The sequence below is a fragment of the Nerophis lumbriciformis genome, linkage group LG03 (genome assembly GCF_033978685.3).
Source record: "Nerophis lumbriciformis linkage group LG03, RoL_Nlum_v2.1, whole genome shotgun sequence".
NCBI classification, from domain to species: Eukaryota; Metazoa; Chordata; class Actinopteri; order Syngnathiformes; family Syngnathidae; genus Nerophis; species Nerophis lumbriciformis.
Window position 1 is genome coordinate 64,956,683 of NC_084550.2, and position 23,677 is coordinate 64,980,359.

General features: G+C 39.2%; 1 protein-coding gene across 1 annotated transcript in view; it reads right to left on the minus strand.

Moving 5' to 3' along the window:
• Window positions 1-1,004: 1,004 nt before the first annotated feature.
• artnb (artemin b) overlaps window positions 1,005-23,677 on the minus strand; it is a 134,377-nt gene continuing 111,704 nt past the window's right edge. The window contains exons 5-6 of the mRNA XM_061929821.2: window positions 11,607-11,826; window positions 1,005-2,138 (exon numbers count right to left, since the gene is read on the minus strand). Of these exons, the coding sequence (XP_061785805.2) occupies window positions 1,642-2,138; window positions 11,607-11,826 (717 nt within the window). The 3' untranslated portion in view covers window positions 1,005-1,641. The remainder of the gene's footprint in view (window positions 2,139-11,606; window positions 11,827-23,677) is intronic.

Genomic DNA, 23,677 nt, shown 5'->3' on the forward strand with positions numbered 1-23,677 from the left:
AATCTGGGAAAAAAGTGGGGAATGGCCCTTTTTTGAAAAAAAAAGAAGCAAATAAAAATATTTTTTTCCCAAAAAAAAGCTGGTCGACATTGACTTGGACTGAGAGTGACAAACAGGTAAACGGGAGGATGAAATATAAAAACCGTAAGTGGTACCAGAAGTAGAACAAAAAAAAACATTATTATTGTTAAAAATACCTCATCTGGGCAAAAGTAGGTAATGGGCCTTCTTTGAAAAAAAAAAATGCTGATTAAAATCATTTGTTCCCAAAAAAAAGCTGGTCGATATCGAGTTGGACTGAGAGTGACAAACAGGTAAACAGGAAGATGAATTACAAAAACCGGAAGTCGTACCGGAAGTACCACCAAAAAAAACCTATTATTATCGTTAAAAATACCTAATCTAGGCAAAAGTGGGGAATGGGCCTTCTTTGAATAAAATATGCTAATTAAAATAATTTGTTCCCAAAAATAAAAAAGCTGGTCGACATCGAGTTGGACTGAGAGTGACAAACAGGTAAAAAGATAGATGAATTATAAAAACCGGACGTAGGACCGGAAGTACGACAAAAAAAAAAATTATTGCTAAAAATACCTAATCTGGGAAAAAGTGGGGAATGGCCCTTCTTTGAAAAAAAAGAAGCAAATAAAAATATTTTTTTCCCCAAAAAAAGCTGGTCGACATCGACTTGGACTGAGAGTGACAAACAGGTAAACGGGAGGATGAAATATAAAAACCGTAAGTGGTACCGGAAGTAGAACAAAAAAAAACATTATTATTGTTAAAAAATACCTCATCTGGGCAAAAGTAGGGAATGGGTCTTGTTTGAAAAAAAGATGCAAATTAAAAGGAGAAATTAAATGAACAAGTTCAGATGTGTACACATGATTGCATGTTTCCAGTGTAGTTGTTAGGGCTGGTGAGTCAACATCTGCCACAACAGCAATCAATCATCAGACTCAAGTATGTGAGGTACTGTAAAGTAAATATATTTATTATGCACACAATGTCAATCCACTGGACGTCAGTTTGTGGTGAATTTTCAAACTCTATCAAGGTGTTTTTGGTTCTCTCTAGAATAGAAGCAGAATGAAGGTTCCGTATCAGGTGCTCGGTCTGAGTTTTTTGAGGCGCTTCATGACCAGGCTGAAACAAACTTCATGTAGCGTATGGGAGCAGACATTTGGCAATAAATAGATATACATCCACGATACAGAGTTGACTGGAACAGCTCTCATACGAAGCTATAATAAATAAATAACTTATCAGAAATAAATATATTTTACTTTTATACAGTAATACGTGAAGATGCATGGCATCCATTTGGCTGGGCTCACTTGAACGTTGAACCCATTTACTTGTTATTGAACTTCTGGGAAGAGCTGGCATCGGCGTGAGTAGTAAATATTGAACGTTTAGCAGTCTGTTTGCTGCTTTTCCAAGATAAACACAGAGTCGACACTCTGGGTGTCACGCGAGGTGACGCGAAGCAGTCACACGTTCACCTAGTCCACAGAAACAAGTGTTCTCTTTGAGGACGTAACAATGACTCCACACTGTGGCTCCGTGATGGCCTCCTCTGGTCCTTGGCTGCGCCCAAAAAGAGAAACCAATCATTTCCTGTATCTTCTGGTAGCTCCCTCAGCCCATACAGGTGCAGCTGGCAGCGGATAGGGACTGGATGGTCCTCCATGTGGTCTGGGCGTCCATGAAGGACACGGGCTCGTAGCGGTCGGGTCGGCAACAAGGGTGGCTGCTGACCTTGCGGGAGGTGCGTCGCGGGAGCGAGCCGTTCTCCAGGAGGGCTTTCAGCGCCAGGTCGTAGTTCGTCCTGGAAGACTGACAGGTGCCCACGCAAAACTTGAAGAGGACGATCTCGTCCGAGTCGAACCCGAGTCCCAGGTCCCGCACCTTCATCTCTCGCTTTTCTACCCTGCAGTCCCTGCTGCTGTGCTTTGCCTTTCTGTTTTTACCTCGTCCCGCGTCCTCGGCTACGTCTTGCTTCTCTTTCTTCTTCCTCTTCTTCTTTTTCCTGGGAGAGCCTTTAGGTTGCGATTGGCCGGGGTCCGAGGAACGTGGCGCGCGGCCGGCCCAGCGAGTGCTGGGATGATCGTCCACTTCATCGATAACAAAAGGGTCTGAAAATAACAAATAAACACTGTTGTAAAATGACACGTTTGACATTCGCAATGTATCCCAACTGGCATCCTCCATTTTTCTGGAAAGTCGGAGATGGGATTTATGGTTTAACGTCATTTTCCCTCTGCTGTGTTTGGATGGAGACAGGTGTGGACAATATTGGAGACGGACGCATCTGTCCCACACTAAAATTATACAAAGAAAGAGAAAAACTATTTGATGTTGCTTTTATTTTCTCAATACAGCGTCCATCAGCTGCAGTGGGATTTATGGCTCTTTGAAAAGAACTACTTCTCAATATTCGGCTCCCTTCTTTTTGTTTCAATCAATGAAACACCATGCTGCTAGAGCAGTTATACAATTAGATGTGGATTAGAAGTCAGGCGCATGCTTGATAATCATGGCAGACGAACTACACGGACTTTGCTCGGGAGATTTCCCCTCGGTGTAAACGGAGCCAAGCGCTTGGTTTAACGTCATTTTCCCTTTGCTTTCCGCCGTGCGTTTAAGAGCGCTCTGCTGTGTTTGGATGGAGACAGGTGTGGACAATATTGGAGACGGACGCATCTGTCTCACATTAAAAGTATACAACGGAGGAGAAAAACTATTTGATGTTGCTTTTATTTTATCAATACAGCGTCCATCAGCTGCTGTGGGATTGATGGCTCTTTGAAAAGAACGACTTCTCAATATTCGGCTCCCTTCTTTTTGTTTCAATCAATGAAACACCATGCTGCTAGAGCAGTTATACAATTAGATGTGGATTAGAGTCATTGAAATCTGCACCAATATCATTCTATTGGTGGGAATTATCTGTAATACTGATTACAGGGCTCAAATTTAACCGCGGCAAAAGCCGCGACTGCCCTTGTGACTTGCCGTAAAGCCCTAAAAACTGACCATCATCGGCGGCAAGCACATTCCGTGACCGCTCTTGACTTTTTATTTGTTAATGGACTAGGGATGTAATGGTAAACGGTTAAATAATAATTTTTTAATTACCGAAAAAACGTAATTTATTAATGCATTTTAGGCAACACGAAGTCAGGCGCATGCTTCATAATCATGGCAGACGAACTACACAGACTTTGCTCGGGAGATTTCCCCTCGGAGTAAATGGAGCCAAGCGCTTCCCGCCGTGCGTTTAAGAGCGCACTGCTGTGTTTAGATGGAGACAGGTGTGGACAATATTGGAGACGGACGAATCTGTCCCACACTAAAAGTATACAACGAAAGAGAAAAACTATTTGATGTTGGTTTTATTTTCTCAATACAGCGTCCATCAGCTGCTGTGGGATTTATGGCTCTTTGAAAATAACTACTTCTCAATATTTGGATCCCTTTTTTGTTTCAATCAATGAAACACCATGCTGCTAGAGCAGTAATACAATTAAATGTGGATTAGAATCATTGAAATCTGCACAATATCATTCTATTGGTGGGAATTATCTGTAATACTGATTTCAGGGCTCGAATTTAACCACGGAAACCACGGCAAAAGCCGCGACCGCCCTTGTGACTTGCCGTAAAGCCCTAAAAAATTGACGGCAAGAATATGCCGTGACCGCCCTTGACTTTTTACTTGTTAATGGACTAGGGATGTAACGGTAAACGGTTAAATGATAATTCACGATAAAATTAGTAATACCGCCTCATTTTTTAATTACCAAAAAAACGTCACTTATTAATGCATTTTAGGCAACACGAAGTCAGGCGCATGCTTGATAATCATGGCAGACTAACTACACGGACTTTGCTCGGGAGATTTCCCCTCGGAGTAAATGGAGCCAAGCGCTTGGTTTAACGTCATTTTTCCTCGCTTCCCGCCATGCGTTTAAGAGCGCACTGCTGTGTTTAGATGGAGACAGGTGGGGACAATATTGGAGACGGACGCATCTGTCCCACACTAAAAGTATACAACGAAAGAGAAAAACTATTTGATGTTGGTTTTATTTTCTCAATACAGCGTCCATCAGCTGCTGTGGGATTTATGGCTCTTTGAAAATAACTACTTCTCAATATTTGGATCCCTTTTTTGTTTCAATCAATGAAACACCACGCTGCTAGAGCAGTAATACAATTAAATGTGGATTAGAATCATTGAAATCTGCACAATATCATTCTATTGGTGGGAATTATCTGTAATACTGATTTCAGGGCTCGAATTTAACCACGGAAACCACGGCAAAAGCCGCGACCGCCCTTGTGACTTGCCGTAAAGCCCTAAAAAATTGACGGCAAGAATATGCCGTGACCGCCCTTGACTTTTTACTTGTTAATGGACTAGGGATGTAACGGTAAACGGTTAAATGATAATTCACGATAAAATTAGTAATACCGCCTCATTTTTTAATTACCAAAAAAACGTCACTTATTAATGCATTTTAGGCAACACGAAGTCAGGCGCATGCTTGATAATCATGGCAGACTAACTACACGGACTTTGCTCGGGAGATTTCCCCTCGGAGTAAATGGAGCCAAGCGCTTGGTTTAACGTCATTTTTCCTCGCTTCCCGCCGTGCGTTTAAGAGCGCACTGCTGTGTTTAGATGGAGACAGGTGGGGACAATATTGGAGACGGACGCATCTGTCCCACACTAAAAGTATACAACAAAGGAGAAAAACTATTTGATGTTGCTTTTATTTTCTCAATACAGCGTTCATCAGCTGCTGTGGGATTTATGGCTCTTTGAAAATAACTACTTCTCAATATTTTGATCCCTTTTTTGTTTCAATCAATGAAACACCATGCTGCTAGAGCAGTTATACAATTAAATGTGGATTAGAATCATTGAAATCTGCACCAATATCATTCTATTGGTGGGAATTATCTGTAATACTGGTCACAGGGCTCGAATTTTACCGCGGCAAAAGCCGCGACTGCCCTTGTGACTTGCCGTAAAGCCCTAAATACTGACCATCATCAGCGGCAAGCACATTCCGGGACCGCTCTTGACTTTTTACTTGTTAATGGACTAGGGATGTAATGGTAAACGGTTAAATGATAATTTTTTTATTACTGAAAAACCGTCATTTATTAATGCATTTTAGGCAACACGAAGTCAGGCGCATGCTTGATAATCATGGAAGACGAACTACACGGACTTTGCTCAGGAGATTTCCCCTCGGTGTAAACGGAGCCAAGCGCTTGGTTTAACGTCATTTTCTCTTTGCTTCCCGCTGTGCGTTTAAGAGCGCTCTGCTGTGTTTGGATGGAGACAGGTGTGGACAATATTGGAGACGGACGCATCTGTCCCACACTAAAAGTATACAACGAAAGACAAAAACTATTTGATGTTGGTTTAATTTTGTCAATACAGCGTCCATCAGCTGTTGTGGGATTTATGGCTCTTTGAAAAGAACGACTTCTCAATATTCGGCTCCCTTCTTTTTGTTTCAATCAATGAAACGCCATGCTGCTAGAGCAGTTATACAATTAAATGTGGATTAGAATCATTGAAATCTACACCAATATCATTCTATTGGTGGGAATTATCTGTAATACTGGTTACAGGGCTCAAATTTAACCGCGGCAAAAGCCACAACTGCCCTTGTGATTTGCCGTAAAGCCCTAAAATCTGACCATCATCGGCGGCAAGCACATTCCGTGACCGCTCTTGACTTTTTACTTGTTAATGGACTAGGGATGTAACGGTAAGCGGTTAAATGATAATTTTTTAATTACCGAAAAACCATAATTTATTAATGCATTTTAGGCAACACGAAGTCAGGCGCATGCTTCATAATCATGGCAGACGAACTACACAGACTTTGCTTGGGAGATTTCCCCTCGGAGTAAATGGAGCCAAGCACTTCGTTTAACGTCATTTTCCCTTTGCTTCCCGCCGTGCGTTTAAGAGCGCACTGCTGTGTTTAGATGGAGACAGGTGTGGACAATATTGGAGACGGATGCATCTGTCCCACACTAAAAGTATACAACGAAAGAGAAAAACTATTTGATGTTGGTTTTATTTTCTCAATACAGCGTCCATCAGCTGCTGTGGGACTTATGGCTCTTTGAAAAGAACGACTTCTCAATATTCGGCTCCCTTCTTTTTGTTTCAATCAATGAAACACCATGCTGCTAGAGCAGTTATAAAATTAGATGTGGATTAGAAGTCAGGCGCATGCTTGATAATCATGGCAGACGAACTACACGGATTTTGCTCGGGAGATTTCCCCTCGGAGTAAATGGAGCCAAGCACTTCGTTTAACGTCATTTTCCCTTTGCTTCCCGCCGTGCTGTGTTTAGATGGAGACAGGTGTGGACAATATTGGAGACGGACGAATCTGTCCCACACTAAAAGTATACAACGAAAGAGAAAAACTATTTGATGTTGGTTTTATTTTCTCAATACAGCGTCCATCAGCTGCTGTGGGACTTATGGCTCTTTGAAAAGAACGACTTCTCCCTTTTTTTTGTTTCAATCAATGAAACACCATGCTGCTAGAGCAGTTATACAATTAGATGTGGATTAGAATCATTGAAATCTACACCAATATCATTCTATTGGTGGGAATTATCTGTATTACTGATTACAGGGCTCGAATTTAACCACGGCAAAAGCCGCGACTGCCCTTGTGACTTGCCGTAAAGCTCTAAAAACTGACCATCATTGGCGCCAAGCACATTCCGTGACCGCTCTTGACTTTTTATTTGTTAATGGACTAGGGATGTAATGGTAAACGGTTAAATAATAATTTTTTAATTACCGAAAAAACGTAATTTATTAATGCATTTTAGGCAACACAAAGTCAGGCGCATGCTTGATAATCATGGCAGACGAACTACACAGACTTTGCTCGGGAGATTTCCCCTCGGAGTAAATGGAGCCAAGCGCTTCGTTTAACGTAATTTTCCCTTTGCTTCCCGCTGTGCGTTTAAGAGCGCACTGCTGTGTTTGGATGGAGACAGGTGTGGACAATATTGGAGACGGACGAATCTGTCCCACACTAAAAGTATACAACGAAAGAGAAAAACTATTTGATGTTGGTTTTATTTTCTCAATACAGCGTCCATCAGCTGCTGTGGGATTTATGGCTCTTTGAAAATAACTACTTCTCAATATTTGGATCCCTTTTTTGTTTCAATCAATGAAACACCACGCTGCTAGAGCAGTAATACAATTAAATGTGGATTAGAATCATTGAAATCTGCACCAATATCATTCTATTGGTGGGAATTATCTGTAATACTGATTTCAGGGCTCGAATTTAACCACGGAAACCACGGCAAAAGCCGCGACCGCCCTTGTGACTTGCCGTAAAGCCCTAAAAAATTGACGGCAAGAATATGCCATGACCGCCCTTGACTTTTTACTTGTTAATGGACTAGGGATGTAACGGTAAACGGTTAAATGATAATTCATGATAAAATTAGTAATACCGCCTCATTTTTTAATTACCAAAAAAACGTCACTTATTAATGCATTTTAGGCAACACGAAGTCAAGCGCATGCTTGATAATCATGGCAGACTAACTACACGGGCTTTGCTCGGGAGATTTCCCCTCGGAGTAAATGGAGCCAAGCGCTTGGTTTAACGTCATTTTCCCTTTGCTTCCCGCCGTGCGTTTAAGAGCGCTCTGCTGTGTTTAGATGGAGACAGGTGTGGACAATATTGGAGACGGACGCATCTGTCCCACACTAAAAGTATACAACGAACAAGAAAAACTATTTGATGTTGGTTTTATTTTCTCAATACAGCGTCCATCAGCTGCTGTGGGATTTATGGCTCTTTGAAAAGAACTACTTCTCAATATTTGGATCCCTTTTTTGTTTCAATCAATGAAACACCATGCTGCTAGAGCAGTTATACAATTAGATGTGGATTAGAATCATTGAAATCTGCACCAATATCATTCTATTGGTGGGAATTATCTGTAATACTGGTTACAGGGCTCGAATTTTACCGCGGCAAAAGCCGCGACTGCCCTTGTGATTTGCCGTAAAGCCCTAAAACCTGACCATCATCGGCGGCAAGCACATTCCGTGACCGCTCTTGACTTTTTACTTGTTAATGGACTAGGGATGTAACAGCAAGCGGTTAAATGATACTTTTTTAATTACCGAAAAAACGTCACTTATTAATGCATTTTAGGCAACACGAAGTTAGGCGCATGCTTGATAATCATGGCAGACGAACTACACGGACTTTGCTCGGGAGATTTCCCCTCGGAGTAAATGGAGCCAAGCGCTTCGTTTAACGTAATTTGCCCTTTGCTTCCCGCCGTGCGTTTAAGAGCGCTCTGCTGTGTTTAGATGGAGACAGGTGTGGACAATATACGCATCTGTCCCACACTAAAAGTATACAACGAAAGACAAAAACTATTTGATGTTGGTTTAATTTTCTCAATACAGCGTCCATCAGCTGCTGTGGGATTTATGGCTCTTTGAAAAGAACGACTTCTCAATATTTGGCTCCCTTTTTTTGTTTCAATCAATGAAACACTATGCTGCTAGAGCAGTTATACAATTAGATTTGGATTACAATCATTGAAATCTGCACCAATATCATTCCATTGGTGGGAATTATCTGTAATACTGATTTCAGGGCTCGAATTTAACCACGGAAACCACGGCAAAAGCCGCGACCGCCTTTGTGACTTGACGTAAAGCCCTAGAAAATTGACGGCAAGAACATGCCGTGACCGCCCTTGACTTTTTACTAGTTAATGGACTAGGGATGTAACGGTAAACGGTTAAATGATAATTCACGATAAAATTAGTAATACCGCCTCATTTTTTAATTACCAAAAAAACGTAATTTATTAATGCATTTTAGGCAACACGAAGTCAGGCGCATGCTTAATAATCATGGCAGACTAACTACACGGACTTTGCTCAGGAGATTTCCCCTCGGAGTAAATGGAGCCAAGCGCTTCGTTAAACGTAATTTTCCCTTTGCTTCCCGCCGTGCGTTTAAGAGTGCTCTGCTGTGTTTAGATGGAGACAGGTGTGGACAATATTGGAGACGGACGCATCTGTCTCACACTAAAAGTATACAACGAAGGAGAAAAACTATTTGATGTTGCTTTTATTTTCTCAATACAGCGTCCATCAGCTGCTGTGACTGAGAGTTAATGAGGTGAGGAAACATGCAGCAGGCAATGTGTTGTGAACGTTGTCACAATTTGTTTATAAAGTCTTAAGTTTGTTTACTCGGATGTTCACTCCTCCACTATATCAGTGTTGAAATAACATCAATATTAGCTCAAATGTTTCATCATCTCATCGAACTGAACAAAGGCTGTGAAGATTGTGTATTCGATGTGAGATGTGTCACTCCTCTTTATTTTTGTTGGCCAAACTGTTGCCAACAAAGTGAGAAGTGCAAAGCTTGTTTATTTGACTTCATCTTCATTAGCCAAACTGCTTTGAGTTTTATATTGATATCAAAAAGTAAATAGCTTTTTTTTTTTTACATTACTTGTGTTTTTTTCATGTCTTCAAAAACCATTTATGTGACACAGCATTTTGTCAATGTTGTATTGTTTGTAGTTAATTCCTATACAACCTATTTCTGCTCAAACTCTCAATGGATCTGTCTCGATACAGCATCTACATGTACATGTAAATGTACATAACTTAAAAACATAAATAAATAATTTAAAAAAATACCTCTCTCTATCAAAATGTAACACTAGAGGTAAAGGCATCATGTAATGACAAAAAGCTGACAAGTTTATATTAATTATCAATTCAAAAAACAGTTATATATATGTATATATATATATATATATATATATATATATATATACATATACACTGTGTATATATATATATATACTGTGTGTATATATATATATATATACTGTGTGTATATATATATACATATACACTGTGTATATATATATATATATACTGTGTGTATATATATATATATACTGTGTGTATATATATATATATATATATATATATATATATATATATATATATATATATATATATATATATATATATGAGAAGTAGATCACCCTGACTTGGTCATTTAAAAAGTAGCTTGCCAAAAGACACATCTCTAGTCTAATATGCCAGCAACAGTACGTCGGGTAAACCTCACTTCCCAATGCCTTAAGAGCTGTGCTGGACAATGAGCTGACACTGCAGCATTACATTACATTGTAAACCTATTTATTAAAAGATTCCATGACTAGTTAATAAACTTCATGATCTTTTCAACTTGGCAGAAAGAAAAAAACTCTACATGTTGTATATGTATCATATATGTGAATGATGAGGTTAGCTTAAAGGAGCCATATGTAACAATTTCATGTCAAGTCATCATTAAATGGCCCTGATATGTCAAAAGGCATTAATAAATCATGTTCTTTACCAATACCTCTATAACTGATAACGGTAGTTCAGCCGGGATATGCTCATTTCAAAATTGGATTTACATTCCCGAAATAATGTTATTGTTTTCATTTTATTTAATTTTCATCGTGTGACCAATTAGAAAGTCCGTGAGTGTGTCACATCCAGGTTGCCAGTTACGCACCGCCACCTTCGTCTGGCTACTGCCACTGGTAAAGTTACTAAACATGTCAGACCTTTAGTAAATCTAAAAAGCCTTGTTACGATTCTCAACTTATTCATGACAAAGCCAGGAACAAAACGAGGATTTGTATCGGGGATGCCTTTGAAAGATGGAGACCATTGAAGGCGGAGAACATTTTTTCATCTGACGCCAAACTTGCACATTTTTTACTCAATAGGTAAGTAAGGCATTTACGTTTTGTTATTACTTGTAATAAATGGAAATAATGGAAAAATATCTGTTTCTCAGCTCTGGTCTGTATGGGCTGCAGTGGTGCTCAGTTGTAATACACTTTTCCACCACTTGTGGCAGTAATGACAATATCAAACAAACAGACGACGTCTGTAGCTAAAGTTGTAGCGAAAATAACAACTAATGTGGTGAAGCTGTATTTTCATTTGCACTTTAATTTTATTGACAGTTTAGTTTAAAAAAAAATAATTAATTATTGATTTAGTTCATTTCTTACAGCACAACATAATTGTATGTACATTTATTTTTCACAAGTTATATATGAGAACGGTATTTGGTTAGTACTTATTCTTATAATCAGCCTGACCTACTGTAAGTTTTATGTGTTAAATTAATAACATTTGTGATTAACACATGCTTTCATATCATTTGACAAGGTTGTAAACACTAAGTAAGTTCGGTATCATTTTTTAATACGATTAAAATCAGGAGTGATTCAGTGTTAATATTTGAGTGGGCCCGGGGCCCCTCTATAGTGGAAAAGTTGGGGACCGGGGTCAAAAAGGTTAAGAACCCCAGTTATAAAGTGTACTGTGCTGCACAATTTGAACATAATCTAAATAAAACTATGACCTTCGTACTGCGCACACACACACACACACACACACACACACACACACACACACACACACACACACACACACACACACACATTCTTGTACACTGAGTCCCTCATACCATAAAGAGAATGCCAAGGAGAGTAAGGATGACTGTCGTCTTCCTGCTCCTCATCTTCCATCATGTCCGGCAGCGTCACAGGAAGTTCTAGTCCATCCTGGCCTCCGAGGAGGCCCGCCATGTGGCCCGAGTCCGCTCCCACACCGGAGGAACCCATGTCCGCTTTCATGCGTGCTCCGTCGACCAGCGGCAGCACCGACAGGAGCGCCCACAGCAGCACCTGTACCATGGGACACAGAAAGGCCCATGAGAGGAGGTCGCCTCTGCAACAATACTCTTCATTAGGTACACTCACACACCGCCTAATGACAACAAATAGAAGTTTTCTTACAGAAAGTTTTGCCGGAATGACAAAGATAATGTGTGCGTGGGTGTGCGTGTGTGTGTGTACATATATATTTATGTATATATATGAATATATGTACATATATGTATATGTATGTATATATACTGTACATGTTTATACATGTATGTATTAGTGTTGTAACGATACCAATATTTTGGTACCGGTACTAAAATTATTTCGGTACTTTTTGGTACTTTTCGGTACTTTTCTAAATAAAGGGGACTACAAAAAAATTGCATAAATGCCTTTATTTTAACAAAAAATCTTAGGGTACATTAAACATATGTTTATTATTGCAGTTACAGTAAGTCCTTAAATAAAATAGTGAACATACGAGACAACTTGTCTTTTAGTAGTAAGTAAGCAAACTGACATATGCAGTAACATATCGGGAAAGGTACGTTTCAGAGACGGAAAAATGTTTAATTAGTATCGCGGAACTATACTAATATCGGTATACCGTACAACCCTAATGTGTGTATGTATATATATATATATATATATATATAATTTTTTTTTTTTTTATTAAATCAACATAAACAGCTGTTATATTTACAAAACCCAAAACCAGTGAAGTTGGCACGTTGTGTAAAATGGTAAATAAAAACAGAATACAATGATTTGCTAATCCTTTTCCACCTATATTCAATTGAATAGACTGCAAAGACAAGATATTTAACGCTCGAACTGGTAAACTTTGTTATTTTTTGCAAATGTTAGCTCATTTGGAATTTGATGCCTGCAACATGTTTAAAAAAAGCTGGCACAAGTGCCAAAAAAAACTGAGAAAGTTGAGGAGTGCTCATCAAACACTTGTTTGGAACACCCCACAAGTGTGTATATATATATATATAGATATATATATACATATATGTATATACATATATACATACATATATGTATAATCTTTTAATTCTATATGTATACACATATATACTGTGTATATATAGGATATATGTGTAATATTTATATTAAGTTAAAGTTAAAGTACCCATGATTGTCTGTACACATTACATAACAGTATTTTATTATGTTTTTTATTAAATATATATATATATATATATATATATATATATATATATATATATATATATATATATATATATATATATATATATATACACACATATATATATATATATATATATATATATATATATATATATATATATATATATATATATATATATATATAATAAAAAACATTATAAATAAATTTATATATAATAAAAAACATTATAATAAAATACTGTTACGTAATGTGTACAAATAATTGAATAATGGTAACAAAAAATAATTTAAAAATAATAATAATAAATGATATAAAACAGTTAATAAGAATATACTTGTCACGGCTGGTTACAGCCTTCTTTTGTGTTTTGTTCAATCAATCAATCAATGTTTAGTAAATATAGCCCTAAATCACAAGTGTCTCAAAGGGCTGCACAAGCCACAACGACATCCTCGGTACAGAGCCCACATAAGGAAAAACTCACCCCAGTGGGACGTCGATGTGAATGACTATGAGAAACCTTGGAGAGGACCGCATATGTGGGTAACCCCCCCCCTAGGAGAGACCGAATGCAATGGATGTCGAGTGGGTCTGACATAATATTGTGAGAGTCCAGTCCATAGTGGATCCAACATAATAGTGAGAGTCCAGTCCATAGTGGGTCAGCAGGAAACCATCCCGGTTTCCTGCTGACCCACTAACAGTTTTGTTAGTGTTCCCCTGTGTTTAGTGTTGGTTCCTGTCCTGTGCTCTTCTTTTGGTGGCACTTCCTGTTGTGTTGGTGTTTTGTCATAACCACTTCACATCTTTCTCTGAGCACTGATCCACGCACCTGCTTTCTGTTAGCAATTAGTTCTATTCAAGTTGATTGTGAGCTACCATTCTTCGTCGGAACTCATGTGGGCGCTCTTTCCTCCTGCCGTGAGTTTTTGCTGTATTCCAGCATTCCGTTTTGTTGTTTTGCACCTGTCAGTCTTAGTTATGTTTTTGCATAGCCTTCCCTGTTCTCCGGCACTCATCTTTGTTTGTTTTGAGCTACATTAAATTCTTCAACTTGCTCCTTGATCTTCTGCATCTCGGGAACACGCCAGCAATCGCCGTCATGCAACCCCAGTGTCACAATACTGTGCTTATGTAAATCATTTAATAAATGTTTTAAAAACATTAGAGTAACGCGGGTAAGAGAAAAGAAGGTTGCAGCTTACTGTGGGGTTCATTCTCCCGGGATGCAGACGGACCACTCTGGACAAGGCGTGCAGGTAGGAACATGATTTATTCCTCAAAAATCAAACACGTACCAAAAACAGACAACAAGCAAAAGGAAAGCGTGCCGATCGCACGGGAAGCTAAGGCGAGACTTGGCGCAGGAATCAAGAAGCATAGGAGACAAGGAATTTACCCAACGTAACTGTTGCACGTAGCAAATGATGAAGCCAGACTGAGCGTGGCGAGCAAGGTGAATAAATAGCTCTCTGATTAGTGGTTGACAGCAGCTGAGCATGCCGACCACTAACCAGAGGCAGGTGAACCCAATTAATCCCCATGGAAACTAAAACAAACCCAGAGGTGCACAAACAGGAACTAAGGGAGTCCAAAACTAACAGAACATAACAAAACATGATCCGGGCCACGAATCATGACAAAGGTGGGTTGTCACACTTTTTACGAGAGTGATTTGCTCGTCGTTGAAACAACTTTCAAGAGTCATTCCTATTGAAGCTCAAAGTCACACATTGTGACAATCAACCCTGTTACAGGGATAGTTGTCACAATGTTATTTTAATTGGACAAGCGGTAGAAAATGGATGGATGGATGAACATCTTTAAAATCTTTAAAAAAACAAACCAAAAAAAACGGCAAATCAAAGTTTGAAAATGTAATCACACGAACATAACTTAATGTAGCTTAGTACAAAATGAGCAAGGAACATGAATAGAAAACAACCTAGAAATAGAGAAGTATAGTATTTGTAATATTTATACAGTACATCATGGGCCTGATGTACGAAGATCCAAACAACAAGTGCTAAACAGTGTCTGTGTCAGGCTTGCCCCTGACAGTTTGGTTGTGTTTTAGTTATTCCTCTGTGTGTGTAGTATTTCCTGTCAGCGCTCTTGTTTTGGTTCTGTTTCCTGTTTGTCTCCCTGAGTGCTGTGTCCTCTCAGCTGTGGCTGATTGGCACCTGGCCACACCTGGTGTCAATCAGCCAGCTGCTATTTATACCTGCCCTACCCTCCAGTCACTGCTGGATTATTGTCATTGTCATTGTCACTACTACCTGTCTTAATAATTGTCGTTGTAGCTCTGTCTACTTTTGTTTCACCCTGCTCATGTCCTAGTTCCTTCGTGTCACAGTAAGTGTTTTTGTTTCTTGTCCACAGTTAGCCTCTGTGCTATTTTAGTTCATAGCCAGGTTTGTTCTCCGCCTTGTGCGCGCCTTTTGTTGTTACCCTTTTGTTTGTTTTTTTGCCATAGTGTTTAATTAAATCATGTTTTCTCGCTCAATGTCTGCCGTCATCTCTGCATCTTGGGGTTCGTCACCAACAAACTCTGACAGTCTGCAAGCTATAAAATTGCGTGTGCCATTAGTGGGTGTGTTACATGTGATTTACCAAGACTGCGTGTACAATTGATAACTGGTGCTCTATTCAAATGAGGAGTTTGCGTGTACTTCCTGTTGTCACCATTAGAGTTACAAAGGGGTGGAAAGTTTCCGGTAAATTTCCGGAAATTTACCACGGGAAGTTAAGCTCGGGAAGTTTGGAAATTTTTACAATTGGACACCGTCCATCTTATTCTGTAGAATAAGATGAGAAGCTTGTAAAACACTAATGCAATTCCACACACAAACATAAATAGTCCGCTAAACAATTGGAGTAGTCTTTAAAAATATTTTACTAATGGACAAATGAATATAAAATAGGCTAGATGAATAAATGAACACTCAATCAGCATGCTAAATCAAACTATAACCTACATTCTTGTATGACAACAGAACGGTTAGCAGAACAGAAGGCAGAGGAAACTACACCTTTTGATTTAGTATTTGCTAGTTGAACTTTACAGATCACAAAAGAGGTAAATTCGGATCGCTAACATTGTTAGCATAAATTAATGGGATTTAACATAGCGAAAATTAGCATCACGGCTAACAGAGAAATATTTCCGGTTCATTATGAGACTGTGGTGGTACATAAACCTAACTAGCTAAAGATATTGGCCCTAAAATCATTTAAAAAGTACAGGAACAGCTAGCTAGCTTGAGTGGAAGTCTGCTGGAGTAGTCTACAGTCATACAGTAACAAGCAATTGCACCTCTATTCAACTTAAATACCATAGATCAAATATATTTACCCAAGTAATATCATCAAAACTTACCTGACTGGATGAAGTCCTTGGGCTCAAATACTAGTGTGGCCTCAATAGCCCTGCTGTAGTGTGTAGCATGCTGGGAATTATCTGTGCATGTGATGGAAGAATGCACTTCACATGTGATGGAGGAATGCACAGTGAAGGGTTGAAATTCTACTGAATTTGCATTCAATCAGGTTGTTTTAGCTAATAATCATGCTGCAATTCCCATCTATTCCTGTTATGTCCCATTGAAAGTTTCCAACTTTGAATATTCCCGGAATTTTGCACCCCTATTCCTGGCACAGAGAGGTCTGTTCCCTGCATGTCTGTTTAGCAGCCCAGCACTAACACTGAGTCACCGGATCAATTAATAATAGCCAAGAAGGTTTGCCATAGTAATATTATCACTAGCTATCTGCACATGGACACATTGAATTGGATTAGAAGCCTAACCGGATTAAAAATGTGCATTAAATCAGGTTGTTTTAGCTAATAATCATGCAGCAATATCTAGCATGTTGCATTCAATGTGTAGTCCCATTAATTTCCCGTTAATTCCCATTGAAAGTTTCCAACTTTGAATATTCCCGGATTTTTGCAACCCTGGTCACCGTGGAGACACTCAATTTCCCTTCACATCCATGCTCTCTTGCTCCCCAACTTGTGGTGTCTTGCAATATTGTAAATCATATACATTATATAAAACATGACATCTACCAACTTTTTTCCGTAATGTAGAATTGCATTTGAGACAACAGAAGATATTTTGAGCACGTTGAGGGTGCGCAGTGCGGTGTGGTGATGGTCCGTCTGAAATGAACCGGTCGCAAAAAAATGCATTGTGCAAGACGTTTTTTTTTTTCCTATAGGAGATATATTACAATGATATATTACAACTTACATGAAAAAATGTAGGTCTTTTTTTTTGTTTTTAAACGCCGTCAGTGACCAAAACGAATCAATTTGATTTGTTTTACAAACCCCGTTTCCATATGAGTTGGGAAAATGTGTTAGATGTAAATATAAACTGAATACAATGATTTGCAAATCCTTTTCAACCCATATTCAATTGAATGCACTACAAAGACAACATATTTGATGTTCAAACTCATAAACTTCATTTTTTTTTTTGCAAATGATAATTAACTTAGAATTTCATGGCTGCAACACGTGCCAAAGTAGTTGGGAAAGGGCATGTTTACCACTGTGTTACATGGCCTTTCCTTTTAACAACACTCAATAAACGTTTGGGAACTGAAGAGACACATTTTTTAAGCTTCTCAGGTGGAATTCTTTCCCATTCTTGCTTGATGTACAGCTTAAGTTGTTCAACAGTCCGGGGGTCTCCGTTGTGGTATTTTAGGCTTCATAATGCGCCACACATTTTCAATGGGAGACAGGTTTGGACTACAGGCAGGTCAGTCTAGTACCCGCACTCTTTTACTATGAAGCCACGGTGTTGTAACACTTGGCTTGGCATTGTCTTGCTGAAATAAGCAGGGGCGTCCATGGTAACGTTGCTTGGATGGCAACATATGTTGCTCCAAAACCTGTATGTACCTTTCAGCATTAATGGCGCCTTCACAGATGTGTAAGCTACCCATGTCTTGGGCACTAATACACCCCCATACCATCACAGATGCTGGCTTTTCAACTTTGCGCGTAAAACAATCCGAATAGTTATTTTCCTCTTTAGTCCGGAGGACACGGCGTCCACAGTTTCCAAAAACTATTTGAAATGTGGACTCGTCAGACCACAAAACACTTTTCCACTTTGTATCAGTCCATCTTAGATGAGCTCAGGCCCAGCGAAGCCGACGGCGTTTCTGGGTGTTGTTGATAAACTGTTTTCGCCTTGCATAGGAGAGTTTTAACTTGCACTTACAGATGTAGCGACCAACTGTAGTTACTGACAGTGGGTTTCTAAAGTGTTCCTGAGCCCATGTGGTGATATCCTTTACACACTGATGTCGCTTGTTGATGCAGTACAGCCTGAGGGATCGAAGGTCACGGGCTTAGCTGCTTACGTGCAGTGATTTCTCCAGATTCTCTGAACCCTTTGATGATATTACGGACCATAGATGGTGAAATCCCTAAATTCCTTGCAATAGCTGGTTGAGAAAGGTTTTTCATTAAACTGTTCAACAATTTGCTCACGCATTTGTTGACAAAGTGGTGACCCTCGCCCCATCCTTGTTTGTGAATGACTGAGCATTTCATGGAATCTACTTTTATACCCAATCATGGCACCCACCTGTTCCCAATTTGCCTGTTCACCTGTGGGATGTTCCAAATAAGTGTTTGATGAGCATTCCTCAACTCTATCAGTATTTATTGCCACCTTTCCCAACTTCTTTATCACGTGTTGCTGGCATCAAATTCTAAAGTTAATGATTATTTGCAAAAGAAAAAAAGTTTATCAGTTTGAACATCAAATATGTTGTCTTTGTAGCATATTCAACTGAATATGGGTTGAAAAGGATTTGCAAATCATTGTATTCCGTTTATATTTACATCTAACACAATTTCCCAACTCATATGGAAACGGGGTTTGTAAGTCATCGAGCAGCTATGAAATGATAAAATGTCATTGCTGAATAAACATATGTCGAACATTTTTATCTCTGACAGTCCAAAAGCACACAGATGACATGTTCTCTCTCTCAACTGTCTGTCTCTGCAGCGCGGTAGCCTTCTCTCTCACAGCCATTTGTGTCCAACTGAAACATTTCAGACATGCTCAATACTGTATAGACACAAAACAGCCTCCACAGAACAGCTTGGGTCCTGATAAATCACTTAACCAGTGCTAAATGATTACATTTAGATCCAGCATGTCCAGTATTGTGCTTGCACATGAAGACAGACAGGATGAACAGATTGTGCTTCCTGTGTTGCTTATTTAAGAAGTGCTATCCTCCACACACAAGCTTGGTACAGTAGATCAGCTTAGAGTGCGCTATAAAGTTTTAATACATGCAAGTATTTCGTACAAAACCCAAAACCGGTGAAGTTGGTACGTTGCGTAAATGATAAATAAAAACAGAATACAATGATTTGCAAATCCTTTTCAACTTATATTCAATTGAATAGACTGCAAAGACAAACTGAGAAACTTATTCTTGTTTTGTGCAAATAATCATTAACTTAGAATTTAATGGCAGCAACACATTGCAAAAAAGTTGTCACAGGGGCATTTTTACCACTGTGTTACATGGCCTTTCCTTTTAACAACACTCTGTAAACGTTTGAGACTAATTTTTGAACCTTTCCAGATGGAATTCTTTCCCATTCTTGCTTGATGTACAGCTTAAGTTGTTCAACAGTCCGAGGTCTCCGTTGTGGTATTTTAGGCTTCATGTTGCGCCACACATTTTTAATGGGAGATAGGTCTGGACTACAGGCAGGCCAGTCTAGTACCCACACTCTTTTACTATGAAGCCACACTGTTGTAACACATGCAGAATGTGGCTTGGCATTGTATTGCTGAAATAAGCAGGGGCGTCCATGAAAAATATGTTCCTTGGATGGCAACATATGTTGCTCCAAAACCTGTATGTACCTTTCAGCATTAATGGTGCCTTCACAGATGTGTAAGTTACCCATGTCTTGGGCACTAATACACCCCCATACCATCACAGATGCTGGTTTTTCAACTTTATGCCTACAACAGTCTGGATGGTTATTTTCCTCTTAAGACGTCCACAGTTTCCAAAAACCACAGAACACTTTTCCATTTTGCATCAGTCCATCATAGATGAGCTCGGGCCCAGCGAAGCCAGCGGTGTTTCTGGGTGTTGTTGAAAAATGGCTTTGGCTTTGCATAGTAGAGTTTTAACTTGCACTTACAGATGTAGCGACCAACTGTAGTTACTGACAGTGGTTTTCTGAAGTGTCCGTCAGCCCATGTGGTGATATCCTTTACACACTGATGTCGCTTTTTAATGCAGTACCGCCTGAGGGATCGAAAGTCATGGCCTTGCCGCTTACATGCTGTGATTTCTCCGGAGTCTCTGAACCTTTTGATGATATTACGGACCGTAGATGGTGAAATCCCTAAATTCCTTGCAATAGCTGGTTGAGAAATGTTGTTCTTAAACTGTTGGACAATTTGCTCACGCATTTGTTGACAAAGTGGAGACCCTCGCCCCATCCTTGTTTGTGAATGACTGAGCATTTCATGGAAGATGCTTTTATACCCAATCATGGCACCCACCTGTTCCCAATTAGTCTGTTCACCTGTGGGATGTTCCAAATAAGTGTTTGTTGAGCATTCCTCAACTTTATCAGTCTTTTTTGCTACTTGTGCCAGCTTTTTTCAAACATGTTGCAGGCATCGAATTCCAAATGAGCTAATATTTACAAAAAATATCAAAGTTTTCCACTTCGAACGTTAAGTATCTTGTCTTTGCAGTCTATTCAATTGAATATAGGTTGAAAAGGATTTGCTAATCATTGTATTCTGTTTTTATTTACCATTTACACAACGTGCCAACTTCACTGGTTTTGGGTATCCAACAACTGTGTAACTAGTTAGCTAACTAATAACAACTTCAAATATTCCCTTCACACTTTTCAAGGACAACAGCTGATTTGTTATGAAGCAATTGTGTAAAAGCCTGGAAGACAAATACCAAGCAGCTAAATATTTACAACTTGACCTAAAAAACAAAAAGTCCTTACTCTCGGGAAGACTATGTAGGTTAGCTCTGATCCTAATTCCGTGCATTTCCATACTACAATTTGAGAGACAGCACACTCTGGTGGCGAGATAATGAAAATGATTATTGTGTATGACGACCAACCCCGTTCTCCCCTACTGTTTCAAATATTTTTCCCCACGCTTTGTACCCTGCGGCTTTTGAAACGGTGCGGCTATTTTGTGGACTTTTCTTCGCTGACCGCCATAAAACAAAGAGTTTTGAATAAACACAGCTTCAGCACCCCCGCGACCCTGAAAGGGACAAGCAGTAGAAAATGGATGGATTGACATGCAAACACATCGTTTGTGCCATGGCGCCATCGTTTGGATGAGATTGCTCACTGCAGGTGCAGCAGGGTGAATGCCTACAAGTGTTTCCTGCTGTTTAAAGCTTTGAACCAGAAGTAGAAGTGCCATTTTGTCTTCTATAACGGTTCTACTCGTATGGATTCTTAATTCATCCCTCCAAGCAACGTTTGTAAGTTTTACAATATAATTAAAACCATTTTCACTTACTAAACCGTCCCATGTGTGATGTCTGTAGGAGTGTTTTCATGCATACTTGTCGTGTTATCGTAATGTAATCAAGCTAGCGTCGTTAGCATTAGCTAATATGCTAAAACGTTTGCGAGAGTCTGTGTTAGTATTATTAACTTACAATGGCATTCTTAACTTCATTAACTGCTTCTTTGCTATCACTTTTCGTATCATATTTGTACATATCGTATTTGCTGTTGTTGTTATTGTTGTGTTTGTTGTTGTTGTTGTTGTCTCTCTGTCTTATCCCCTTCCTAAGGCAACAAGAGAAGTATTCTGCACTTCTCTTTTGTAAAGTAAATCTGTACAGCAATTATAATCTACATCAACAATAGGATTTGCCTAAATAGCTGGGCAGGACCAAAAAATAAAAATAAAAAAATACACTGGCATTCTTTTTGTATTGTTTCACTTTCACACATTCCTCAGTAAATTCACCAAAACATTACCGTGGAGTTATTGAGTCTGTTTAGCTGATTAGAGAGCTAGGTCGCGTAGCTAGTGGCTCCATGACGGCAACTTCTGTTTTGTTTGATCAGCCGTTTTACTGCCGTGTTACAGACACCGCTTGGAATAATAAAAGCATGTATAAAATATTTCTGTGTAAATATAACTCATTTCTCAACATATAACTCTGCGGCTTATAGTCCGGTTCAAATAATATATGGATTTTTTTTTCTTCTTCTAAAATTTAGAGCAGGAGTGTCAAACTAATTTTAGCTCAGGGGCCGCATGGAGGAAAATCTGTGCACACACGGGCCGACATATTAAAATAATGGCATTAAAAATTAAAAATAAAATCAACTTCAGATTGTTTTCTTTGTCTCACTTTGGCCAAAAATAGAACAAACACATTCTGAAAATATTACAATAAAAATATAGAAAAAAATACTGGCAGCGGTAAAGTTTAGATCCATGAAGGAAAGAAGAAAGTGAATGAATGTTTATAACTGAATACATTTACATATGCATAAAAATGTGTTTTCTTTTGTATTTTTTTATAATGAATTAAGTAACGATTATGACAACCTTTTTCAAATATAGAATGTTAAATATAACCAGATAATGCATACATTTATCATTTGTTTTCAAAAGGGTTACAAAAAAGTGGGACCCCAAAAATGTACTGTGGGACCCCATTTTTATGACTTGATAAGGTCCCTGGGACCCCATTTTAAAGTTAAAGTTAAAGTACCAATGATTGTCACACACACACTAGGTGTGGCGAGATTATTCTCTGCATTTGACCCATCACCCTTGATCACCCCCTGGGAGGTGAGGGGAGCAGTGGGCAGCAGCGGTGGCCGCGCCCGGGAATCATTTTGGTGATTTAACCCCCAATTCCAACCCTTGATGCTGAGTGCCAAGCAGGGAGGTAATGGGTCCCATTTTTATAGTCTTTGGTATGACTCGGCCGGGGTTTGAACTCACAACCTACCGATCTCAGGGCGGACACTCTAACCACTAGGCCACTGAGTAGGTTTGAAAATTCCTAGCGCCAACACTGCTGGAGTATTGGTGCGTGCAAAACAGCAGCAGGCGGCTGTGGCCTGCGGGCCGGTACTAATACTAATCAAATATCATCCCGGGGACCATAGATCATTCATTCGCGGGCCAGATCTGACACATAGGATTTAGAGCATGGGTGTCAAATGTACGGCCCGCTGGCCGAATCAGGCCCGCGAACAGGTTTTATCCGGCCCGCGGGATGAGTTTGCTAAGTATAAAAATGCGCCAAAATGTTTTATTGAAAGAAACTCCTGTTCTATATATGTCCACCAGATGTCGCAATAGCAATTCTTTGTATCTTATGCTACATATATTAAAAAAATAAACCACATGATGGTAAAGCACCAGTCGAGTAAAACGATCAAACTACATAAATAACATCCTGTCATTTTTATTTTGATATTATTTTTTTTTATCTTGATAGATTAAAAATGAACACCAATGAGTTGACTGGTGAACATTGTCGCATGATTTATTCACAAAGTAGAAATAACGACAAATAAAAATAGAATACTATTAACCACAACATGTAATAGGGATGTCCCGATCCGATATTTGGATCGGATCGGCTGCCGATATTTGCCAAAAATTGCGTATCGGCAAGGCATGG